The sequence below is a fragment of the Aotus nancymaae genome, unplaced genomic scaffold (genome assembly GCF_030222135.1).
Source record: "Aotus nancymaae isolate 86718 unplaced genomic scaffold, 86718_ANA_hifiasm-v0.15.2.pri h1tg000006l, whole genome shotgun sequence".
Lineage (NCBI taxonomy): Eukaryota > Metazoa > Chordata > Mammalia > Primates > Aotidae > Aotus > Aotus nancymaae.
The window spans coordinates 69156671-69178937 of record NW_026988417.1 but is presented as its reverse complement, the minus strand read 5'-3'; the positions used below and the strand labels follow the sequence as shown (position 1 = coordinate 69178937).

The window sequence follows — 22267 nt, the reverse complement described above, 5'->3', positions numbered from 1 at the left end:
CTTTTAACACTGTACTTCTGATAATCAACAGTAATGGAAGAGGAAACATAGAAATAGGTAGGTGATGAAAATATTACTTATTTCAATTTTGAGAGATATAATCACAACCAAACAGGTTGCAAAATAATGAGATTGACTGTACAAGTTACACACAGAACGTGGGCCTTGTTTCCATTTCTTATTTATTCACATTTAAAATCCTCTTTCTCGCCACCCTCATATATGTTTCCCCCTCTCCCAATTTTCATCTGGTTCTATGTTTAAGTTTCTATCCGGTAGCTGCTTTTTTCCCCCTTTGAGTCATCCGTTCTCAAACTTGGCTGCACATTTATAATCACCTAGAAACTTTGAAAAATAAGTTAGTGGGCATTTTGTAGCAGGAGGTTTTTTGGGATTGCCATTCCACCATATGTAATTTATAAACAAAGTAACAGCTCACCCATGAGCTAGCATTTGAATCTGAACTATCAGAACTCATTAGTTAAAATTATGACAGTTACAATTAAATCAAAATGAGTTAAGCAACAGTGACATAAATAAATGAATGCCAATACATTTTTACTGAGTTAAAATAAGGTCAGGGAATAAGAATAGAATGTTAATGGCAGTTTATTTCGTTTAGCTCAGTAGAGAATAAGTATAAACAGTGGAAATAAATTACTGCAAGAGTCTGGGTTGGGTTTGCTTCATTTCAGGGAGCAATTTTAAAAAGCAAAGCAAATCAATTGGTGTTTTGCCATTTGATGAGTTTTATTAATCTGGAGTCCAGTACACAATTAGGCCAAGCTCTCCAAGTTGGTCTGCATTATCTCTGGGTGAATTTAGACTGTGCAGATGGCAACATGGATGCTTAAGTTGTGTTTAATTATTAAATAGCACTTTACTGACCTTAAGGAACAACCAGTAGTGCTCTTGAGTTTCGAAACTTGCCTTAAAAGTATTAACGGATTCCCGTGAAAGCCTAATGCATTCCCTGAGTGCTTATTTTTATCACTTGGAAGTGGCTTACATCAGGACAGCTGGTTTAATGATTCTCATGGTGTTGCCCTCCTGAAAGACTGCTGTCAGGCTGACTTGGGTTGTGGCTGTATTAAATCATGTCAGTGTTCAGCTTTCAAGCTAATCCAGGCTGCATCTGATCCTTCATCTACAGGTCAGGTGTCAGCCTGGCCAGCTACTCTATGTCCACTACACACAGCTCAGAGAGGCTGTTCTCAGTTCTGCCTCTGCCCAGCCTTCTGTGAACCCAAATGGAAGCTTATGCTTGTTGAAAATTCTTTTACTTTTGTTTTAAAACAGTCTCCCTTCATACGTGGTAAAAACTATTATGCTTCTCCAGTAATTCAAGAAATGCAAGTTCAAACAAGAAGATGCTATTTTGCCACTACTAAAGAAGCAAAAATTTCTGAAAACCTTGAACACCAATATTGGGCTGGATATGCTGAAATGGTGCTCAGACACTGCTTTTGGAGCAACGTGTTGATATTCAAAGACTCATGAGTTCATGAAAACTTTTTGTCCCTAGACCCAATAATCCCACTCTAGGAGTCTATTTGAATAAATTATTCACTGATTTTGTCTGGGTATGTGGTGCCTCACACCTGTAATCCCAGCACTTTGGGAGGCCGAGGTAGGAGGATCACTCAAGGCCAGGAGTAGGAGACCAGCCTGGCCAACATGGTGAAACTCTATCTCTTTAAAAATACAAAAGGTAGCCGGGTGTGGTGGTATGCACCTGTAATCCCAACTACTCCAGTGGCTGAGGCATGATAGTCACTTGAACCCAGGAGGCAGAAGTTGCAGTGAGCCAAGATTGCACCACTGCACTCCAGCTTGGGCAGCAAGAGCAAGACTCTGTCTCAAAAAAAACATGTATTATTCACTGATTTGGACAAATATATTCAAGAACATTTACTTCAGCATGAAAACACCATGAATGTCGTATAGTAAGAGAATGATTAGGCTGGGTGCAGTGGCTCACACCTGTAATCCCAACACTTTGGGAGGCTGAGGTGGGTGGATCACCTGAGGTCAGGAGTTTGATACCAGCCTGGTCAACATGGTGAACCGCCCGCGCGCCCCCCTCCCCCGTACTAAAAATACAAAATTAGTCAGGTAGCCAGGTGTGGTGGCCAGCACCTGTAATCCTAGCTACTCAGGAGGCTGAAGCAGGAGAATTGCTTGAACCTGGGAGGCAGAGGTTGCAGTAAGCCGAGATTGTGCCACTGCTGTCCAGCCAGGACAACAGAGTGAGACTCCATCTCAAAAGAAAAAAAAGAATGATTAAATAAACTGATTTGGTATATTTTATAAAATAAACTAATACAGTGGATTAGTATACAGATTTTTTTTTCTATTTTTTATTTTATTTTATTTTATTTTAAAGAAAGAAAGAAAGAAAAAGAATAAAGAAGAGGAGGAAAAAGGAAGAGAAAGAGACAGAGAGAATAGGAGTATTGCTTTCTTGCCCAGGCTAGAATGCATTTTAGTAATGGGTATTGAAAACCTCTTTTATACCAATAATTATACTTGATGTAAACAGGAAGGAATAAGGGAAGAAAATAACAAACGAGCAGCCAACCAATATTTCATTTAAACCTATGAAATGCTATGCGATTACTGAGGAGTGATTTACTTCCAATTATGTAGTCACTTATGGAATAGGTGTGAGGTGGTAATGTATGTTTTGTGTATTTGAAGTGGAGAGTTCTATAAATGTTTATTAAGTTTACTTGTTCCGGGTCTGAGTTCAAGTCCTGGATGTCCTTGTTAATTTTCTGTCTCGTTGATCTGTAAAATCGTTAGCTCTTCTTGTTACATTGATCCTTTTGCCATTATATAATGTCCTTCTTTGCCTCTTTTGCTCTTTGTTGCTTTAAAGTCTACTTTATCAGAGGCGAGAATTGCATCTCCTGCTTTTTGTTTATTTGTTTATTTTTACTCTCTGATTGGTTGATAAATCTTCCTCCTTCTCTTTGTTTTGAGTCTTTGTGTATCGTTGCATGTGAAATGGGTCTGGATGTAGCATACCAATGGGTTTCGGCTTTTTATTCGATTAGAATATATATAACTTTAATACTGGCCTTTGATGCTAGCTGGCTGTTTTGCTTATTAGTTAGTGTAAATTTTTCGTTGTGTTAATGTTCTTTTCTTTTTGATATATTTTTGGAAAGGCTGATATTGGTTGTTCCTTTATATGTATAGTGCTTCTTTCAGAAGCTCTTGTAAAGCAGGCCTGGTGGTGGTGAACTCTCTAAGTACTTGTTTGTTCCCAAAGGATTTAATTTTTCCTTCGATTATAAAGCTTAGTTTGGCTGGATAGGAAATTCTGGGTTGAAAGTTCTTTTCTTTAAGGATGTTAAATATTGGTCCCCACTCTTTTCTGGCTTGTAGGGTTTCTGCTGAGAGATCTGCTGTAAGTCTGATAGGTTTCCCTTTATGGGTAACCTGACCTTTCTCTCTGGCTGCCCTTAGTATTTTCTCCTTCATTTCAACCCTAATAAATCTGGCAATTATGTGCCTTGGGGTTGGTCTTCTTGAAGAATATCTTTGTGGTGTTCTCTGTATTACCTAGAGTTGAATATTACCCTGCCTTGCCAGGTTGGGAAAGTTTTCCTGAATGAGATCCTAAAGAGTATTTTCCAACTTGGATTCATTCTCTTCATCACATTCAGGTACACCTATCAAATGTAAATTAGGTCTTTTCACATAGTCCCATATTTCCTGGAGACTTTGCTCATTCCTTTTCATCCTTTTTTCTCCAATCTTGTCTTCTCGTTTCATTTCACTGAGCTGGTTCTCGACTTCTGATATCCTTTCTTCTACTTGATCAATTCGACTGTTTAAACTTGCGCATGCTTCACGAAGTTCTCATGTTGTGTTTTTCAGCTCCATCAATTCACTTATATTCCTCTCTAAATTGTCCATTCTCGTTAACATTTCGTCAAACCTTTTTTCAAGGTTCTTAGTTTCTTCGCATTGGGTTAGAACAAGTTCTTTTAATTCACAGAAGTTTCTTATCACCCACATTTTGAAACCTGCTGCTGTTATTGGAACACACTCGTTCTCCATTAAGCCTTGTTCTGTTACTGATGAGGAATTGCGATCCCCTGTAGAGGGAGAGGCATTCTGATTTTGAGTAGTCTCTGCCTTTTTACGCTGATTTCTTCCCTTCATTATATATTTATCCGTCTGTTGTCTTTGTAATTACCGACTTTCTAACTAGGTCTCTGAGCAGACGTCCAACTTGTTGATTCCCAGCGCCGAAATCTGAGCAATCCACTGTGCCGGCCAAAACAGCGGTGTTAAGATTGATGGTGCTTTTCTGCCCGGGAATCTCCGGACTCTGCACCAAAAACTGGCACGCTAAGGCACCAGCAAAACTGCCGCGCCGGCCACAAGAGTCGCCCTGGCGACACATGGGGCTCCTCTGCTGGGAATCTCCTGATCCGTGAGCCACAAATGCTCGTCTGAAAGTGTGGCGTCCTCTCGTTCTCTGCACTTTCACTGGGAACCAGGAGCCCGAGCTGCTAGTGATCAGCCATCTTGGATCTCTCTCCAAGTATACAGATGTTAAAACAACAGTTTCAAAAACTATTTAATAACATGATGTGGACAGGGGAATTAAATTTTCTTCCTTTTACTTTCTTCATTGTCCAAATTTTCTGTAACAAATACGATGGAATTGGTAGGGAGTGAATGAAGTAACATTTACTTGATTTAAAGTAACAATAGGCCTGGCTCAGTGGCTCACACCTGTAATCCCAGCACTTTGGGAGGCTGAGGCAGGTAGATCACCTGAGATCAGGAGTTCGAGATCAGCCTGGCCAACATAGTGAAGTCTTATCTCTACTAAAAATACAAAATTAGCCAAGTGTGATGGTGTGCACCTATAATCCCAGCTACTCGAGAGGCTGAGGCAGGAGAATCACTTGAACCTGGGAGGCAGAGGTTGCAGTGAGCCCAGATCATGCTATTGCATTTCAGCCTGGGCAACAGAGTGAGACTCTGTCTCAAAAAAATTAATTAATAAAAAAAAGTAACAACAATCAATAGCCTCATTTGTGGACAGAAATTGGAGGCAACATATGACTTTTTCTGCACATTTGTAGTAATATTATCTGCTACTTTAAACATCTCTTCAATATAAATATAGAAATTTCTATAGATTGATAATTTATCATGATTTCTAGATGTTTTCCCCTTAGATAAATGTGATATTTTATTGCTTACAAGTCTATTTTGTTCCTTGTTACCTCAAGGAGTTTTCAGAATTCACCAATAAAATGGAAGGTAGGAATTCTTGTTCTACCATTATATCTTCAATACCTAGAATGGTGGCTGGCACAAAGCAATTGCTAAGTTAATATTTATGGAAAGAATGAAAGAGTTTCATCAATTTTAAGGTTGTGAAAATCCTATGCTACGCTTGCTATGAAAAAGGATGTTATAAAAAAATTCGTTAAAACTAAAATTGCTAAAGACAGATCTAACAGACTTAGAACTAATATGTATGTGCCTTTGGCATATTAATTATGCATAAAAATGAACCCTGCTAATTCCAAACTAGTCTTAACCATTTATGAAAGAAGGCCAGAATATCTCCTTGAAAAATAATATTCGCACCTAAGAAAGTTACTGTCTCTTCTTGATTCTGCAGTACTGAAATTCAGATCACCTTCTTCTCATGTATTATTTAGAATATGTAGCATTTTGCCACATTGAAGACTTTACCAAGAAGAACGAGGTAAACAGCAGAAGGTGAATGCCTGGCACAGCATTGTGCTATATGCTACGGTATCATCTGTTTCTTCATTCATTGTTTATTGTGTCCCTTCTGTGCCAGAAACCATATTGTGTGCTGGGGATCCATGAAAAAGATACCGTCCTTATTATCAGACCCAATCTGATACTAAAGACCAATAATCACATTTTCTTTATAAAACTTGTGAAGTTTCATGAAAGTAATGAGAACACACAGCCCAGAGGGGCCTTCTGAGAGATGGCACTTCTGAATTGAGCCCTGAAGCCCAAGTAGAAGTGAACCAGGTGATGCCGGCCCTGCAGAGACTTCTGGGTGAAGGGCAGTGAGTGACTCAGGCCAAGGCGCTGCCTGAGAACTTGTGTGGTGGGTGCTAGGAAACAGTAGATGGTTGCGTGTTGCTGCTGCATAAAGTGCCTACCAGGAAATGACAGATAGTAACAGGTGACACAGTTGCATCAGATCACAACAGGTCGAGGACTGAGAACTTTATCCTGCGAGCGGCAGTAGAGTGTCTATTCCATTAGGTATTTTTGACAGGCTTCTCTGAAGGCTGAGGTGGATGAAGCAATTGAAAGGAAAAAGGCTGGAGAGAAGGAGACCATTTAGGAGTGAACATACAGTATTGTCACAGTCCAAGCCATGATGAAATGAGCCTTGGGGTAGAAATGGGGAAGAGGAAAGGTGAAATCAACAAGACTTAGTGATCAACTAGGGGAGAAAATCATGAGTCCATTTTGGTCATGTTGTCCTGGAGCAGCCTGTGAAATGTTCAGATGGGGAGATTTTAGCACGGATCTATGCCACTGGAAGGATCCAAATAATTTCAGGTGTCAGCTGTTTGTTAGGCTGAATTACTGGGTCTTGCACATAACTTTTCACTCCCTGTTGCATGCATGTTGGTTTTGTGTCCTTAGCTAAATTTCCTCTTACAAACAGGGCCTATGTCTGTTTGCAGGGCATGATCCGGGCACATAGAATGCTCTTAATAGGTACATATTGGCTGATTAACTGAAAAGTATGTTTTTCAGTCCAAATGATTAATTTAGCTGTTGACACTGTGAATTCACTGTATAACTTGATAATGTTCCAGTATTTTGTTTTAGTGGTAGTGCCACAGTATTGTGCATGGAAAAACCCATCATATCTGTCTCGGTTAAAATCAATAAGCAACAGTTATACTGTGACTCCACAATGCCAGTCTTAATATCCAGAGTCACACTGTAAAACTGATTTAAGACCTTATGCTGATTTTTTATTTAGTGTAACTAAGAAGACTCAGCTGATTACAAGGTTTGTCTGGTGGCTGTCACCATCACAGCAGAACCCTCAGTGAGGAGGATCAGTTGTTCCCAAGCCATGGCTTTCTGTTGAGACTGGCAAAGGGCGCTTTTGAGCCAGACACTAGCTCCTTGTATCTGGTGGAATGAATGACTTCCTGTGCCAGACAGTCCGCGGTCTTGAGGCTGAGGTTATTATTTGTTGGTTTCTCAGGCCTGCCTTTGCCGAGCAAGCTCCTGGGAGTACACACTTGAATGCTCTGAAGATAATTCTCATTATCTTATAATAATTCTGAAGGGCAGAAATTAGAAATTTAAGTCAAATTGGAGCCCTCTCTGGACCATCTTGTGGCAGGAGGTTGAGGTGCTTTCTTTGGACACATTAGCATAACTGGGGCTGCGCAGACACCTGGAAACTCTGGAGTTGAACTTTCCCTTTCTCGGTTCCTCATCTGTGGGCTCCTGACTGGGAGCTGACCGTGATCTCACGCAGCTGCCTGGTTTCCTTTCCTCCACCTGACAGGGGTGACACTCCAGGAAACCCTGAGAGTTCAGAGTCCAGAGAGTTCTGAAGTTATGGCTTCTCCATAGTTTCACTGTCCCTCTGGGCTAGAGTTGCCAAATAAAATACAGGACACCCAGCATAAGTCTGTCTCATGTGATATTTCAGTTCAGTCCGATGTATCAATTGTTAACATCCTGTCATATTCACTTTATATCTCTGATGCACTTTTTCTTGAATTATTTGAATGTATGTTTTAGATAACACACACTTTGTTCCTAAATCCTGCAGCATGCATCTCCTATGAATAAAAGCATTTTTTTTTAACTTAGCCCATTCAATATTTGGGACATAATTATATCATAAAATTATTTGTTGTTTATCTGAAATTCAAATTTAACTGGGTATCTCGGGTTTCATTTGCTAAATCTGGCAACTACCCTCAGGGTGTCATGGGGTGGCAGCTGCTGGATGGTGGAGCACGGGCTTTGCAAATCTGCAGACCTGGACTTGGTCAGATTTGATTTCACTTACTGGCTTTGTGATTTGAGACAGCCAGTGCCACCATTTCTTTGTCTGCAAAATGGGGATTTTTATTTTGTAGTATCAGTGTGAAACTCAGACATAGTACACATTATAAAGCCCCTAGCACAGCACCTGACTTTAGCAGACTCATAGTAAATTGCAGCTGGTGTAGTAGTAATGGTAACTGAATGGTAACTGTCCTTCTCTGAGCTGAAAGTGAGAAAACAAAATTAAAGACACATCTGTTTTAGAAATGTTGACAGCTGTATTTATAACTTCCCTCTGTTCTCTCATTCCCTCTCTCCCTACTTAGTGCACTGGCACGCGAGTGCACATACACACATGTGCGCATGTGCACGCGCAGACACACACACGCGCGCCCGCGCGCGCACACACACACACACTCCAACATGTGATCTACTCTGGGATTGACAGAGGTTTCTTGACAAACATCCAGCTTGTAAGGTGGAAGAAAAGAGACACATGAAAGGAGCAGGAAAAGCCACCATTCTCGAGGGCAAGATTTGAGGGGCTATAAGGATTTGTCTGGGTGCCGTTGACTCAGCTAAGAAGTGGCCAGAGAAGGGGCATGGGAGTGGAGGCAGACAGAGGAGAAGCCCCGCCTGTAACACAGTCGGATTGGTTGTGACTCTGGCATGCTGTTGTCAAGGACTGTTTTTATTGTTCTTGTTAGTTTTTCATTTACTTTGTTTCATTAAGAAGTCAAATGTACTAAATGTTTATTTCTCTCCTGAAAGTCGGAGGAACCAGATCAGGTCGGACTGTTTACACATGTCAGAACAGCCAGGTTTACCCTTCCTTCTGGAAACCGCCTCTTTCTGGAAACTCTTCTGCTTGTCGTTGAATTTACGGTTGCTTAAGAGCTGGATGCAAGCCCAGCAAGATAAACGCGGGAGGTTAGCCATCTGTTCATTTAAGTTTGCTGATTCTCTCAGGGTTCCTAATTCTAATGTGATTTTCTTCACGTGAACAAATAAATGAGATCTCAAGTCCTTTCTCAACTGCAAACTGCACACATTATGATGCTTGTCAGGAAAAATTAGGCAGGAATACAGAGTGCTCACTCAAGTGTCCTGACAGTAATAGGAAGTGAAGGGTGGTAGAGCCGAGAGTGGGGGCGGCTGCTCCTGGGCCTCTGCCGCAGAGCTGAACGCAGCTGAGGCAGCATCAGGCTCGCCTTTGTTTTGCAAGAACGGAGGAAAGCCAAGATGAAGTGGGTTCTGTTTGCATCCACTCCTTCTCCCTGCCTTAGGGTCTATCCATAACATCTTATAGAATCTGAGTTTCTTAGATTCACTTAAAAAAAAAAAGATAAGGCAACAATTTTTTTTTCTGCTTATGTAATTTATTGCTGTTGTAAAAATCCAAACAAAAACAACAATGAATGTAAGACTCCTCCTAATCCAGACCTGAATTATAACTGGTACAAATTCTCAACACTGAAAACTCACATTTTGGTTTATTTATTTGCAGTCTGTGCTTTTATTTTATTTTTGTACTTCAGTCGTTTTGACTGTAAAAATACAAGGCTTTTCTCCATTAGCAGATGGAGGACTATTGGGAATACCAGGTGTTAGGTTTCTGCCTGTTAACCTCAGGCATTGTATTTATCAGGTCTCTGCTGCCATGGTGAGTAACAAATAACTCCCCAGTCTCATTGCTTATAACAGTAATATGTGGGTGTGCAGGCTTACTGCAGTTTGAGCTCAACTGGCTCAGTGGAATGAGGCTAGACTCCAGGCTTCTGGTCAGCTTTAGGACTAGTCTACACATCTCCATTTTAGAACCTAGGCTGAAGGATCAGCAGCTACCTGAGACTCGCTATTCTCTTGGCCGAGGGTGGCAACTTCAAGATGGCAGATGGAAACTTGCCATGCATCTTAAGGCCTTCGCTCCAAATTGATGCACTGCCATTTCACCCACATCCTCTTGGCCAAATCTAGTCACCTGGCCTAGCTGGAAGTCAGTGAGGCAGGGAGAATATGTCACTGCTCGGGGAGCCGTGGTGTATTAATTTACTAGGGCTTCCCAAATAAATACAACAGACTGGGTGGCTTAGGCAACAGAAATTTGTCCCATAGTTCTGATGTCAGAAGTCTGAGATCGAGGTGTTGGCACAGTTGGTTTCTTCTGAGGCCTGTCTCCTTGGCTTATAGAGGGCTGTCTGCCCTGTGTGTTTTCACGTGGCCTTCCTTCTGTGCTTGTCTGTGTCTCAGTTTCCTCCTCTAGTAAGGACACCAGTCCTATTAGATCATGACCTCATTTAACCTTCATCAGCTCTGTAAAGACCCTGACTCCAAAGACAGGCACATTGTGAGGTATTGGGGGTTAGGACTTCAGCATAGGAATTTAGAGCCTGGGGACATTATTCATCCTATAACACAGAACAGGGGAGGGAAGTGAAGGAAGGATTGTGCACAGAGTGCGGTCTCCATTGGCAGCTAACCTCAGTGAGGCTTAGCCTCCTGGTTTTTGAAACAGGGATAGGCAATTACACTTTAGGGTTTTGGGGGGTCCAATAAGAAAATACATTTAAAGCCCCTGGTGGTGGAGGCAGTAGGGATGGCTGTGGTTCTACTTGAAGAGGAAGGGCCAAAACTGGCCTTCCTGGGCCCTTCCCCTTGTTCTTCTCTTATCTGGGCAAACCGGGAGTGTATGGTGCTTTTCAGAAGAGCTTAACTTCTACAGAAGATTCTACCATCCATGGAAGCTTCAAAAATAACAAAACCAACAGGCCCTTTAGGCACTCAATCTGTGGTCTAGGTTTTGGTAGCACTATGCTTCATGCTTCTGCCCATGAATTGTCTTTAGTACCCTTCCTTTACAAATATTTATTTATTTATTTATTTCGAGACAGAGTCTTGCTCTGTCACCCAGACTGGAGTGCAGTGGCATGATCTTGGGTCACTGCAACCTCCACCTCCTGGGTTCAAGCAAGTCTCCTGCCTTAGCCTCCCGAGTAGCCACGATTACAGGCGCGGACCACCGCACCTGACTGATTTCTTTTAATAGAGACGGGTTCACCATGTTGACTAAGCTGGTCTCGAACTCCTGACCTCAAGTGATCCACCCACCTCTGCCTCCCAAAGTGCTGGGATTACAGGCATGAGCTACCAGGCCTGGACCCCTTACAAATATTTATCAAAGGCCTTCTCTGACTTAGAACTGTGGGCTCTATTGGTGTAAGATATGGCCCTATTCTCAGGAGACTGCAATTGAATACCTGTGAAATGATTAAAATAATGATCTCAGAGGTCAGGTCCCTTCCTCTGCCTCTTGGGTTTAAAGCCAACTACTGCCTTACATTTTTGAAAATCTCCTTTTGGTCTTCTTCCTTAGAATATTGTGTTAAGGAATGGTACCGAGGCCTTCGACTCCTGGGAGAAGCCCCCTCTGCCTGTGTATACTCAGTTCTATTTCTTCAACGTCACCAATCCAGAGGAGATCCTCAGAGGAGAGACCCCTCGGGTGGAAGAAGTGGGACCATATACCTACAGGTGAGTCTTGACAGCCTCCTGTCATGCAAGAAATGCAGAGTGACCCCAATGTGGCCTGAGTCCTTGGCTTTTCCCAAGAGCAGGGCTCCAGGGCTGTGTGGAGAGCACAGGTTCTAGTTTCATTGTCTGAAATGCTGCTGATGTTTTTTATATGTGTGTGTGACACCTCAGCAGAGAACGGCTTTGTGGACTGGGCCAAGTCTCATCGTGTTGTATTTTAAGTGCAGTGGCTTCCTCCTGAGTTGGCAGACTGTGGTTATGAAACCATAAAGAGTTACTCCTCACCCTGACGCTTTTAAAGTTGCCCCTTGATATTCTTTTTTTATTTTATTTCTTTTAAGAGACAAGTTCTGGCTTTGTTGCCCAGGCTAGAGTGCAGTAGAGCAATCATAGCTCACTGCCACCTCCAACTCCTGGGCTCCAGTGATCCTCCTGCCTCAGCCTCCCTAGTAGCTAGGATTACAAGTGTTTACCACCATACCTGGTTAATTTTTTTTGTGGAGATGAGGTCTTGATATGTTGCCCAGGCTGGTCTCGAACTCCCGGGCTGAAGTGATCCTCCCAACTCAGCCTCTCAAAGTGTTGTGATTACAGGCATGAGTACCACCACACCCGGCTACCCCTTGATATTCTTAAGTGACTTTTAGGGCCTCCCTCCATTTCCATTTCTCACATAATTAGTTTTAAATCAGTTCCAGAATTCACTGTTGTCTGGGACAGATCTTTCTATTTCTTACCTACTCCTTTTTCCCACCCATCCTGGGTATAAGCAATAAGCAAGTGGCTGTGGCTGTTCGAGTCTTTGCTGGTGACCACCAATTCCAAACACCGGGAAATTGCTTTAATCATTTTTAAATGATTAGTTGAGGGAGATACTTGAATCAGAGCATTTCTCTGTTACAGTCTTCCCCTTTCCCCTATTACAATACCTCCTCCCTCCCCTGCACAATAATCATTTCAATAAAGTCTCTCCTTACCATGCTAGAAACAAATTAATAGAGGAAGCAGACAATAAGATCTTTCTTCTTCAGAACTGCTGAATGATAAAAATGCCTTGCAATTCTTTGTAATCGATTGCTCAATAAATCATTGCTGACTGATTCATGTGTTATGAATCAGTCCTATTCTCAGTGGTGGGAATTCAGAGATAAATGTCGTAGTTCCTGCATTGGGTGTTCATGCTCTGACTCTGGAGTCAGATGACCCATTTTGAGTCCTGCCTCTGCAATTTACTAGTTCTCTGTGCTTTTGTTTTCTTATATATAAAATGGGGATAAAAATAGGACCTCCTCCACATGGTTGTTATGAAGATTGAGTCAATGAATCAGTATTTATAAAGTGTTTAGACTAGTGCCTAGCACGTAATTAGTGATAATTAAGTGTTTGCTCTTACTATTAGTTGGATTAGGCTATTTTTGCATTGCTTTAAAGCCCAGTGGCTTCCATCTGTAATCCCAGCACTTTGGGAGGCTGAGGTGGGCAGATCACGAGGTCAGGAGATCGAGACCATCCTGGCTAACACGGTGAAACCCTGTCTCTACTAAAAATACAAAAAGTTAGATGGGTGTGGTGGCATGCAGCTGTAGTCCCAGCTACTCGGAAGACTGAGGCAGGGGAATCATTTGAACCTGGGAGGCAGAGGTTGCAGTGAGCTGAGATCTCACCACTGCACTCCAGCCTGGGAGACAGAGTGAGACTCTGTCTCCAAAAAAAAAAAAAGAAAAAAAAAGAAAAAATACCTGAGATTGGGTAGTTTATAAAGAAAAGAGGTTTAATTGGCTTACAGTTCTGTAGGCTATACACACATGGCACACTGGCTCTGCTCTGCTTCTGGGGAAGCCTAGGGAGCTTTTAATTATGGCAGAAGGCAAAGCAGGAGCAGGCACATTACATGGCGAAAGCAGGAGCAGGAGCAAGGGGTGAGGAGGTGCCACACTTTACAACAACCAGATCTTGTGAGAACTCACCCACTATTGTGAGGACAGCACCAAATCATGAGGGATCCTCCTCTATGACCCAAACACCTCCCACCCGGCCCCACCTCCAACACTGATGATTACAGTTTGACATGAGATTTGGAGGGGACATCCAAACTATATCATTCCACCCCTGGCCTCCAAATTACATGTCCTTCTCACATGTCAAAATATGATCATCCCTTCTCAATAGTCCCCCAAAGTCTTGACTCATTCCAGCATTAACTCAAAGTCCTAAGTCCCAAATCTCATCTAGAGATGAATTCCTTCCACCTATAAGCCTGTAGAATCAAAACAAGTTATTTCCTTCCAAGATACAATAGGGGTGTCAGCATTGGACAAACATTCCCATTTGAAAAGGGAGAAATTGGCCATTAGAAAGGGGCTACAGGCCTCAGGGAAGTCTGAAACCCAACAGGGCAGTTATTAAATCATAAAACCCCAAAATAATCTCCTTTCACTCTGTGTCTCACATCCAGAGCATGCTGGTGCAAAAAGTGGGCTCCCAAGGCCTTAGGCAGCTCCGACCCTGTAGCTTTTATATGCTGAGATTGCAAGCTGTTGGTGGCTCTACCCTTCTTGGGTCTGGAGGATGGTGGCCTTCTTCCCACAACTCCACTAGGCAGTGCCTCAGTGGGGACTCTGTGTGGAGCCTTCAGCTCCACATTTCCCCTCCTCACTGCCCTAGTAGAGGTTCTCTTGAGGGCTCTGCCCTTGCAGCAGGCTTCTGCTGGGACACCCAGGTTTTTCTCATACATCCTCTGAAATCTCATACAGCCTCCTTCACTCTTGCACTCTGTGTTCCTGGAGGCTTAACACCAGATGGAAGCTGCCAAAGCTTATGGCTTGCACCCTCCAGAGGAGTTGTCCAAGCTGTACCTGAGTCCCTTTGAGCCACAGCTGGAGCTGGAGCAGCTGGGATGTGGGAAACAGCACAGGGTGGTGGTGCCCCTGGCCTGGTCCCTGAAACCACTTAGTCCTCCTAGATCTCAGGACCTGTGATGGGAGGGGCTGCCTCAGAGATGTCTGGAATGCTTTTAAGGCCTTTTCCTGATTGTCTTGACTATCAGCACTTGGCTCCTTTTTAGTTATGCAACTCTTTCTAGAAATGGTTGCTCTACAGTCTACTTAAATTTATCTCCCCATAAAAATCTTTTGTTTGTTTTGTTTTTGAGACAAGGTCTCACTCTGTTGCCAGGCTAGAGTGCAGTGGCATGATCACGGCTCACTGCAGCCTTGACTTCCTGGGCTCAAGGGATTCTCCTGCCTCAGCCTCCCAAGTAGCTAGGACTACTCAGGAAAGTGCCACCACGCCTGGCTAATTTTTAACTTTTTTTGTGGAGGCAGTCTGCCTATATTGCCCAAGCTGTGGAAATACTTTTCCTTTCTCTGTCACATGGTCAGGTTGCAAATTTCCAAACCTTTATATTCTGCTTCCCTTTTAAATATAAGGTCCAACTTTAAGTCATTTATTTACTCCCACATCAGCACGTAGGCTGTTAGAAGCAGCCGGGCTACATCTTGAATGCTTTGCTGCCTAGAAATTTCTTCTGCCAGATGTATCCTAAATTGTCACTCTCAAGTTCAAACTTCCACAGATCCCTGGGGCGTGAACACAATGCAGTCAAGATCTTTGTTAAGGCATGACACATGTGCCCTTTGCTCCAGTCCCAAAAAGTTCCTCATTTCTATCTGAGACCTTTTCAGCCTGAACTTCACTGTCCATGTCATTGTCAGCAATTTGTTCACAATCATTTAATCAGTCTCTAAGGCATTCCAAACTTTCCCTCATCTTCTTGTCTTCTTCTGAGCCCTCCAAACTCTTCTATTCTCTGCCTATTACATAGTTCCAAAGCTGCTTCCACATTTTCAGCTATCTTTATAGCAATACTTGACTCTCAGTACCAGTTTTCTAATATAAAGAAATCCCTGGCTGGGCACGGTGACTCATGCCTATAATTCCAGAATTTGGGAGGCCGAGTTGGGTGGAACTCTTGGAACACTTGAGGTCTTGAGTTCGAGACCAGCATGGCTAACATGGCAAAACCCCACCTCTACTAAAAATACTAAGATTAACCTGGCATGGTGGTGCCTGCCTATAATCCCAGCTGGTCAGGAGGCTAAAGACAGGAGAATTGCTTAAACCTATGAGGCAGAAGTTGCAGTGAGCTGAGATCACACCACTGCACTCCAGCTTGGGTGACAGAGCGAGGCCCTGTCAAGAAAGAAAGAAAGGGGAGGGGAGGGGAGGTGGGGGGGCAGGGCAGGGCAGGTCCCACCTCCAACACTGGGGATCATTTTTCAACATGAGATTTGGAGGGGACACCGAAACTATATCATTGGTCTTTGTGGATTAATTGTTTTAGTCTGTACAAATAAATATGTAGAATTATAAAGATGAACCCTGTTGCCATCTGAAGAAATCTAAGAAAATACTTGGGTCCTTATTTTAAAACGCCATTTTGTATGTGTTTTATGCCTAAGTAAACAATGTAGAAGGTTGTATTTCAAGCTCTCCTGCTGACGACAATTAGAAGTTCAACCAGGATCAGGATCTAAGGGTCCTATTGTTTGTTGTTGTTGTTTTTAAATGAAATTCCTTAAGATGTGATGGAGACTCTGCCTCCTGCAGGAGTTAATCTCACCTGAGAATTCAAAACCCTAACAAACAAATTTCTTTCTGGGTTGCTTGGCTGCTTTATTGTGGTCATTATCCTCATTTCCTGAGAGAAAGACATGGATTCTAATCCTAACCTGCAGAAAACTTGATACTCTTCTACCAAAATGTCTGTTGGGTCATTGTGTCTGTTGCTTTAGGTGTGTTCTTTTAGATATGGTCATGGGAATAAATTCTAGAGGTGAAACAGTATCTGACTGTTACCCTTCATGTTCCCTTCATAACTAACTTATTCTTGAGGAAAGTCTAGGAACATTTTACAAGGGTTCTGACCTGGGAACCACGGATCCCTTAGGGGTTACTGGATAAATTTCAGGATGGTCTATGACTTGCGTGGGAAAAAATTATATTTTCTTTTCTTTAGCCTCTCACTAACATTTAGCATTTCCTTCGAGAATAGATGTATACAACAAACTAAAGTAGTGTTAGCAGTACCTGTATTATTACAATAATTATCAGAACTGCTGCTATATCTGACTTAAAGTATCAGTAAAAAAGCACACATGGCCAGACATGGTGGCGCACACCTGTAATCCCAGCACTTTGGGAGGCAGAGGCAGGTGGATCATGAGGTCAGGAGATCGAGACCATCCTGGCCAACACAGTGAAACTCTGTCTCTACTAAAATACAAAAAATTAGCCAGGCGTGGTGGCATGCGCCTGTAGTCCCAGCTACTTGGGAGGCTGAGGCGGGGAATCACTTGAATCCGGGAGGCAGAGGTGACAGTGAACCGAGATTGTCCACTGCACTCTAGACTGGCAACAGCAAGACTCGGTCTCAAAAAAAAAAAAAAATACAAAAAATTAGGCATGGTGGCACACACTTGTAGTCCTAGCTATTCAGAAGGCTGGAAGGACTGCTTGAGATTGGGAGATTGAGGCTGCAGTGAGCTCTGATCACACCACTGTGCTCCAGCCTGGGTGATAGTGACACCCTGTTTCAAAAAAGGAAAAAATAAAACATACATATTGCTGTATAACAGATTTTAAAAATGATAACAGTGTTTCAATACAATTGGTTTCTCTGTAATCCTGGATATTTTGTTTTCTATATTTAAAAATGTTGATCTGGCCTATTGCAGTGGCTTACGCCTATAATCCCAGCATTTTGGGAGGCCAAGGCAGGCTGATCACTTGAGATCAGGAGTTCAAGACCAGCCTGGCCAATATGGTGAAACCCCATTTCTACAAAAAATACAAAAATTAGCCAGGTGTGGTGGTACACACCTGTAATCCCAGCTACACAGGAGACTGAGGCAGGAGAATCACTTGAACCCAGGAGGCCAAGTTCACACCACTGCACTCTAGCCTGGGCAACAGAGCGAGGGTCTATCTCAAAAAATAAAATAAAATAAAATAAAATTCTGTTGATCTGAGAAGGAGTCTAGAGGTTTTGCCATAGTGGTAAAACTGCCAAAGGGGCCTGTGACACACAGAAGGTTAAGAAACCCTGAGCGGATTCAGGAGGTTGAAAGGTGAGAGGGTCACTCAGTCTCGTCTTTGCCTCTATGAGCTTTGCTGCCTCGGTTTTAATCCCAGTTCTCAGCTCTTCTACTCTACTGCTAGTTATTTTCAAAGAATACATCTGATAGTTTCTTCTTTCCTGCTCAGTATCCTAGTGACTCTCCCTGTGTGATGTTCAGGGCCTCAGAGATCTGGCTCCTTCTATATGTCTAACCTCTTTATTTTTTGGCATTTTCAACCTAGAATTTTATACTCTAGCTAGAGCTTTCCGGTAGGAATTTAACATGAGCCACATAGGTAATTTAACACTTTCTAATACTAACATTTTAAAAAAGTAAAATGGAACAGGCAAAATTAATTTTAATAATGTATTTAGCCCAATAATTTCCAAAATAGTGGCATTCCAATATGTTATCAATATTTAGAATTATTAATGAGATACTTTACAATCTTTTTTTATACAGTCTTTGAAATCCTGTGTGCATTTTACACTTGTAGCACATGTGGCTAGTGGCTACCATATTAGACAGCATAATTCCAACCATACTCCCATGAATTCTTTTTTTTTTTTTTTGAGATAGGGCCTCATTCTGTCTCTCAGGTTAGAGTTTAGTGGCGCCATCTTGGCTCACTGCAACCTCTGCCTCCAAGGTTCAAGTGATTCTCCTGCCTCAGCCTCCCCAGTAGCTGGGATTACAGGTGTGTGCCACCATGCCCAGATAATTTTTTGTATTTTTGATAGAGAAAAGGTTTCACCATGTTGACCAGGCTGGTCTCAAACTCCTGACCTCAAGTGATCCACCCGCCCCAGCCTCCCAAAGTGCTGGGATTACAGGCATGAGCTACCACGCCCAGCCACTCCCATGATTTATAAGCTCCCCAAACACACTACCTTGCCAGTATTCATGTTGTTGCTTCAGTCAAGAATGAATTTGTCACTGCTACCTCTCTTGACCTTCACATCTTACTTAGTCAAATGCTACCTCCTTCTGAGACTTGCCTGACTTGGGATACTCTCTCCCTGTTACATCTTATTTAAAATGTCAAGTAGACTGGGCACGGTGGCTCATGCCTGTAATCCCAGCACTTTGGGGAATTGAGTTGGGCAGATCACCTGAGCTTGGGAGTTCAAGACCAGCCTGGGCAACATGGCAAAACCCTGTCTTTAACAAGAATACAAAAAATTAGCCAGACCTGGTGGCATGTGCCTGTTTCCCCAGCTACTTGGGAGGCTGAGGTGGGAAGATCACTTGAGCCCAGGAGGTTGTAGTGAGCCGAGATTATACCACTGCACTCCAGCTTGGGTGACAGAGTGAGACCCCCATCTCAAAAAAAAATAATAAAAAAAATAAGTATCAAGTATACCACTTTATACCAGTTATAAAGTGGTATGTTGACATGGTTTGGCTGTGTCCCCATCAGCCAGATCTCATCTTGAATTGTAGTTCCCATAATCCCCACATGTCCTGGGAGGGACCCAGTGGGGGTAATTTAATCATGAGGATAATTACCCTCATGCTGTTCTCTTGATAGTGAGTCAGTTCTCACCAGATCTGATGGTTTTATAAAGGACTTTTAAAAAACCCCTTATGGCTGGGCACTGTGGCTCACGCCTATAATCCCAGCACTTTGGGCGGTCAAGGCAGGCTGGTCACTTGAGGTCAGGAGCTCAAGACCAGCCTGGCCAACATGGTGAAACCCCATCTCTACTAAAAATACAAAAAAAACTAGCTGGGTATGATGGCACACACCTGCAATGCCAGCTACTCAGGAGGCTGAGGCAGGAGAATCACTTGAACCCCGGAGGTGGAGGTTGCAGTGAGCTGAGATTGCACCACTGAATGCCAGCCTGGGAGACAGAGCAAGACTCTGTCTAAAATAAAATAAAAAAACAAGCACCAAACAAAAACCCTTCTGCTGGGCACTTCTCCTTGCTGCTGCCATGTGAAAAAGGCTATGTTTTCGTCCCCTTCTGCCATGATTGTAAGGTTCCTGAGGCCTCCCCCGCCATGCTGAACTGTGAATCAATTAAACCTCTTTCCTTTATAAATGACCCAGTTTCAGGTATGTCCTTGGTTCTCATAATGGATGCACATATTTATTAGTCGGTTCTCAGCAGCATGAGAACCGACTAATAAATATGTGTATCCATTATGACAGTGATTAAGTGCATTTTAATAACTGGCTTAGGTATCTTTCTTCCCAATGTACTGGAAGCTCTATAGGGTGCAGTGACCGAGTCCTTTTATCTCTGTCTGCTGTTTAATGAATATTTGTGGAATATGTGAATGAAACATCTTCAACCATGGTTTAAATTCATAGGACACATGTGGAAAAACTGTTTAACACTATGGGACACAATTATTAAAAAGTATTTAAAAGTAATGACAAAAACTGCAGTCACTTTTACACTAATAGGTTTTTAACACTAATCACTCTTACACCTAATAGCTCAGCTGGAACCATAGAACTTCATTCAGGAAACCCAAGTATAGGTTCAGGAAAGGGGAATTAGGCCCTGAAAATGAATGGCTTTGTTAGGAATATGCACATGTGCCGTGCAGGCTGCTAAGAGCTCCTAACAGGGCTGAGTGGGTCATGAGATCTGGGATTTGTAGAAAAACATGGCTTTTTAGGGAGCTGTCCAGACCCCTATGGGGTCTACTGGTCTCTACATTTGTTTTTTGCAGTCATTCACTGGGTCTGATTTCTGTCACTTGTGGCTTTATGATGCTATTGTTTAGGCTGGATAAGACAGAACATTCCAGTAGTTCCTCCTCCAGTGTTTTCTCCCAACTGAGTCAGCTGACTCCGTCAGTTGTATGCCAGGGGGCCTGGGGCAAAGGAATGGGAGGGCATGGAGCCCTCTCACCAGTTAGTATGCACTGGTTTGGTGGTGGGAAACCTCTGAAATGGGGAAGGTCCAAGCAAGGCTGTGGAGGGCCTAACTCATCTGACACAGGCTTTACAGTGGCACATTTCCCAAACCTTTCACATATTGGGGAGTTCAGAATAGTAATGTTTTTGGAGAAAGATGATGGCCATTCCAATTGTTGATAACAACCAGTCAGTCTGGTTGAAGGAATGGAGTGTATGATTTACATTTTTGTAAAGCTGTGGATTGAGCAGCCCTTAATGGTCCGGTGAATTCAAGGCTCCCTGGCCTTATGATCCTTTTGCTTAGGGACATATTTGTATAAAATTTGTATCAAAGTCATGGTATTCCATGGCTTCTGCAGCTTTTTTGAGGTTTATTTTTTGTCTTGTCAGATATCTTTTTCTATTTTGCCTACCATTTAACATTTCAAGAATTAAAAAAGAAAACAATTTGTGTAAGGGTACTTCCAATTAATTTTCATATCTCTAAGAAGTATCTATCAAATTTACAATATCCCATGAAATATCTATTTTTGGGTTTCTTAGTTTTGCTGTTTGGATTATTCATTTCTTTTTTTAGGCTTGTATTATTTAAAAAGATGTGGGGGCTATATCTTAAGTTTGTTTATTATTCATTGGCATCAAATAATACTGTATTTTCAAATATAATCAATATATACAATATTATATACAGCATTATCTTTGAGAGTGTAAACTGTATTTTATATTATAAAAATTACATGTACGTATGTGTCTCGTATATTAATGACTAAAGATAAACTTGAAAATGCAGTAAAGTTACAAGTTTTGAACATATTGGCTTTACTATCTCAAAAATAACCAATGCTAACATTTTAGTGGCTTTCTTCTTGGCTATTTTTCCGTGGATGAGTTTTAGATGGTTATCATACTACGTACATATGATATACATGTATGTAAACAAAATACACTGCCTTTTATTCACCTGTTATAGCATAGGCTTTTTCAATGTTATATTTTGGTCTTTATACATATGAATTTTAATGATGATAATATTTATTAGAGTGAATGTATTACTACACTTAACTGTTCCTTTCCTGGCCATAGAGATCGGTTTTCATTTTCTCCTCTGATTATCACATGGGTTGAATGTTCTCATGTTTTTTAGTTCTTGTCCTTTGCCTATTTGCTTGTCTGGGTTCTGGAGTGTTCATGCCACTCTGTGAACTATTTATGTTTCATCTGGGGCAACTGTTTTTTCCATTGTTTGCCTTGTTAATTTTTAAAATATATATGTAGTCAAGTGTACTGTTTTTAAATTTTTCTATCATTTCTGAGCTTTAAAAGTCCTACTCCTGGGCAGGGCACAGTGGCTCACACCTGTAATCCCAGCACTTTGGGAGGTAAGGTGGGCGGATCACAAGATCAGGAGTTCGAGACCAGCCTGGCCAACATGGTGAAACCCCATCTCTACTAAAAATACAAAAATTAGCCAGGCATGGTGGCGGGCACCTGTAATCCCAGCTACTTGGGAGGCTGAGGCAGGAGAATCGCTTGAACCCAGGAGGCGGAGTTTGCAGTGAGCCAAGACCAAGCCATTGCACTGCAGCCTGAGTAACAGAGTAAGACTCTGTCTCAAAAAAAAAAAAAAAGCATGGTTTGATATTCAAGTCTATTTTCTTATAGTTCTATTTTTCCACATTTAATT

General features: G+C 42.2%; 1 protein-coding gene across 1 annotated transcript in view; it reads left to right on the top strand.

Moving 5' to 3' along the window:
* The window catches only part of SCARB2 (scavenger receptor class B member 2), a 60387-nt gene that overhangs the window by 8929 nt on the left and 29191 nt on the right, over window positions 1-22267 (top strand). The window contains exon 2 of the mRNA XM_012447020.3: window positions 11429-11586. Coding sequence (XP_012302443.2) covers window positions 11429-11586 — 158 coding nt within the window. The remainder of the gene's footprint in view (window positions 1-11428; window positions 11587-22267) is intronic.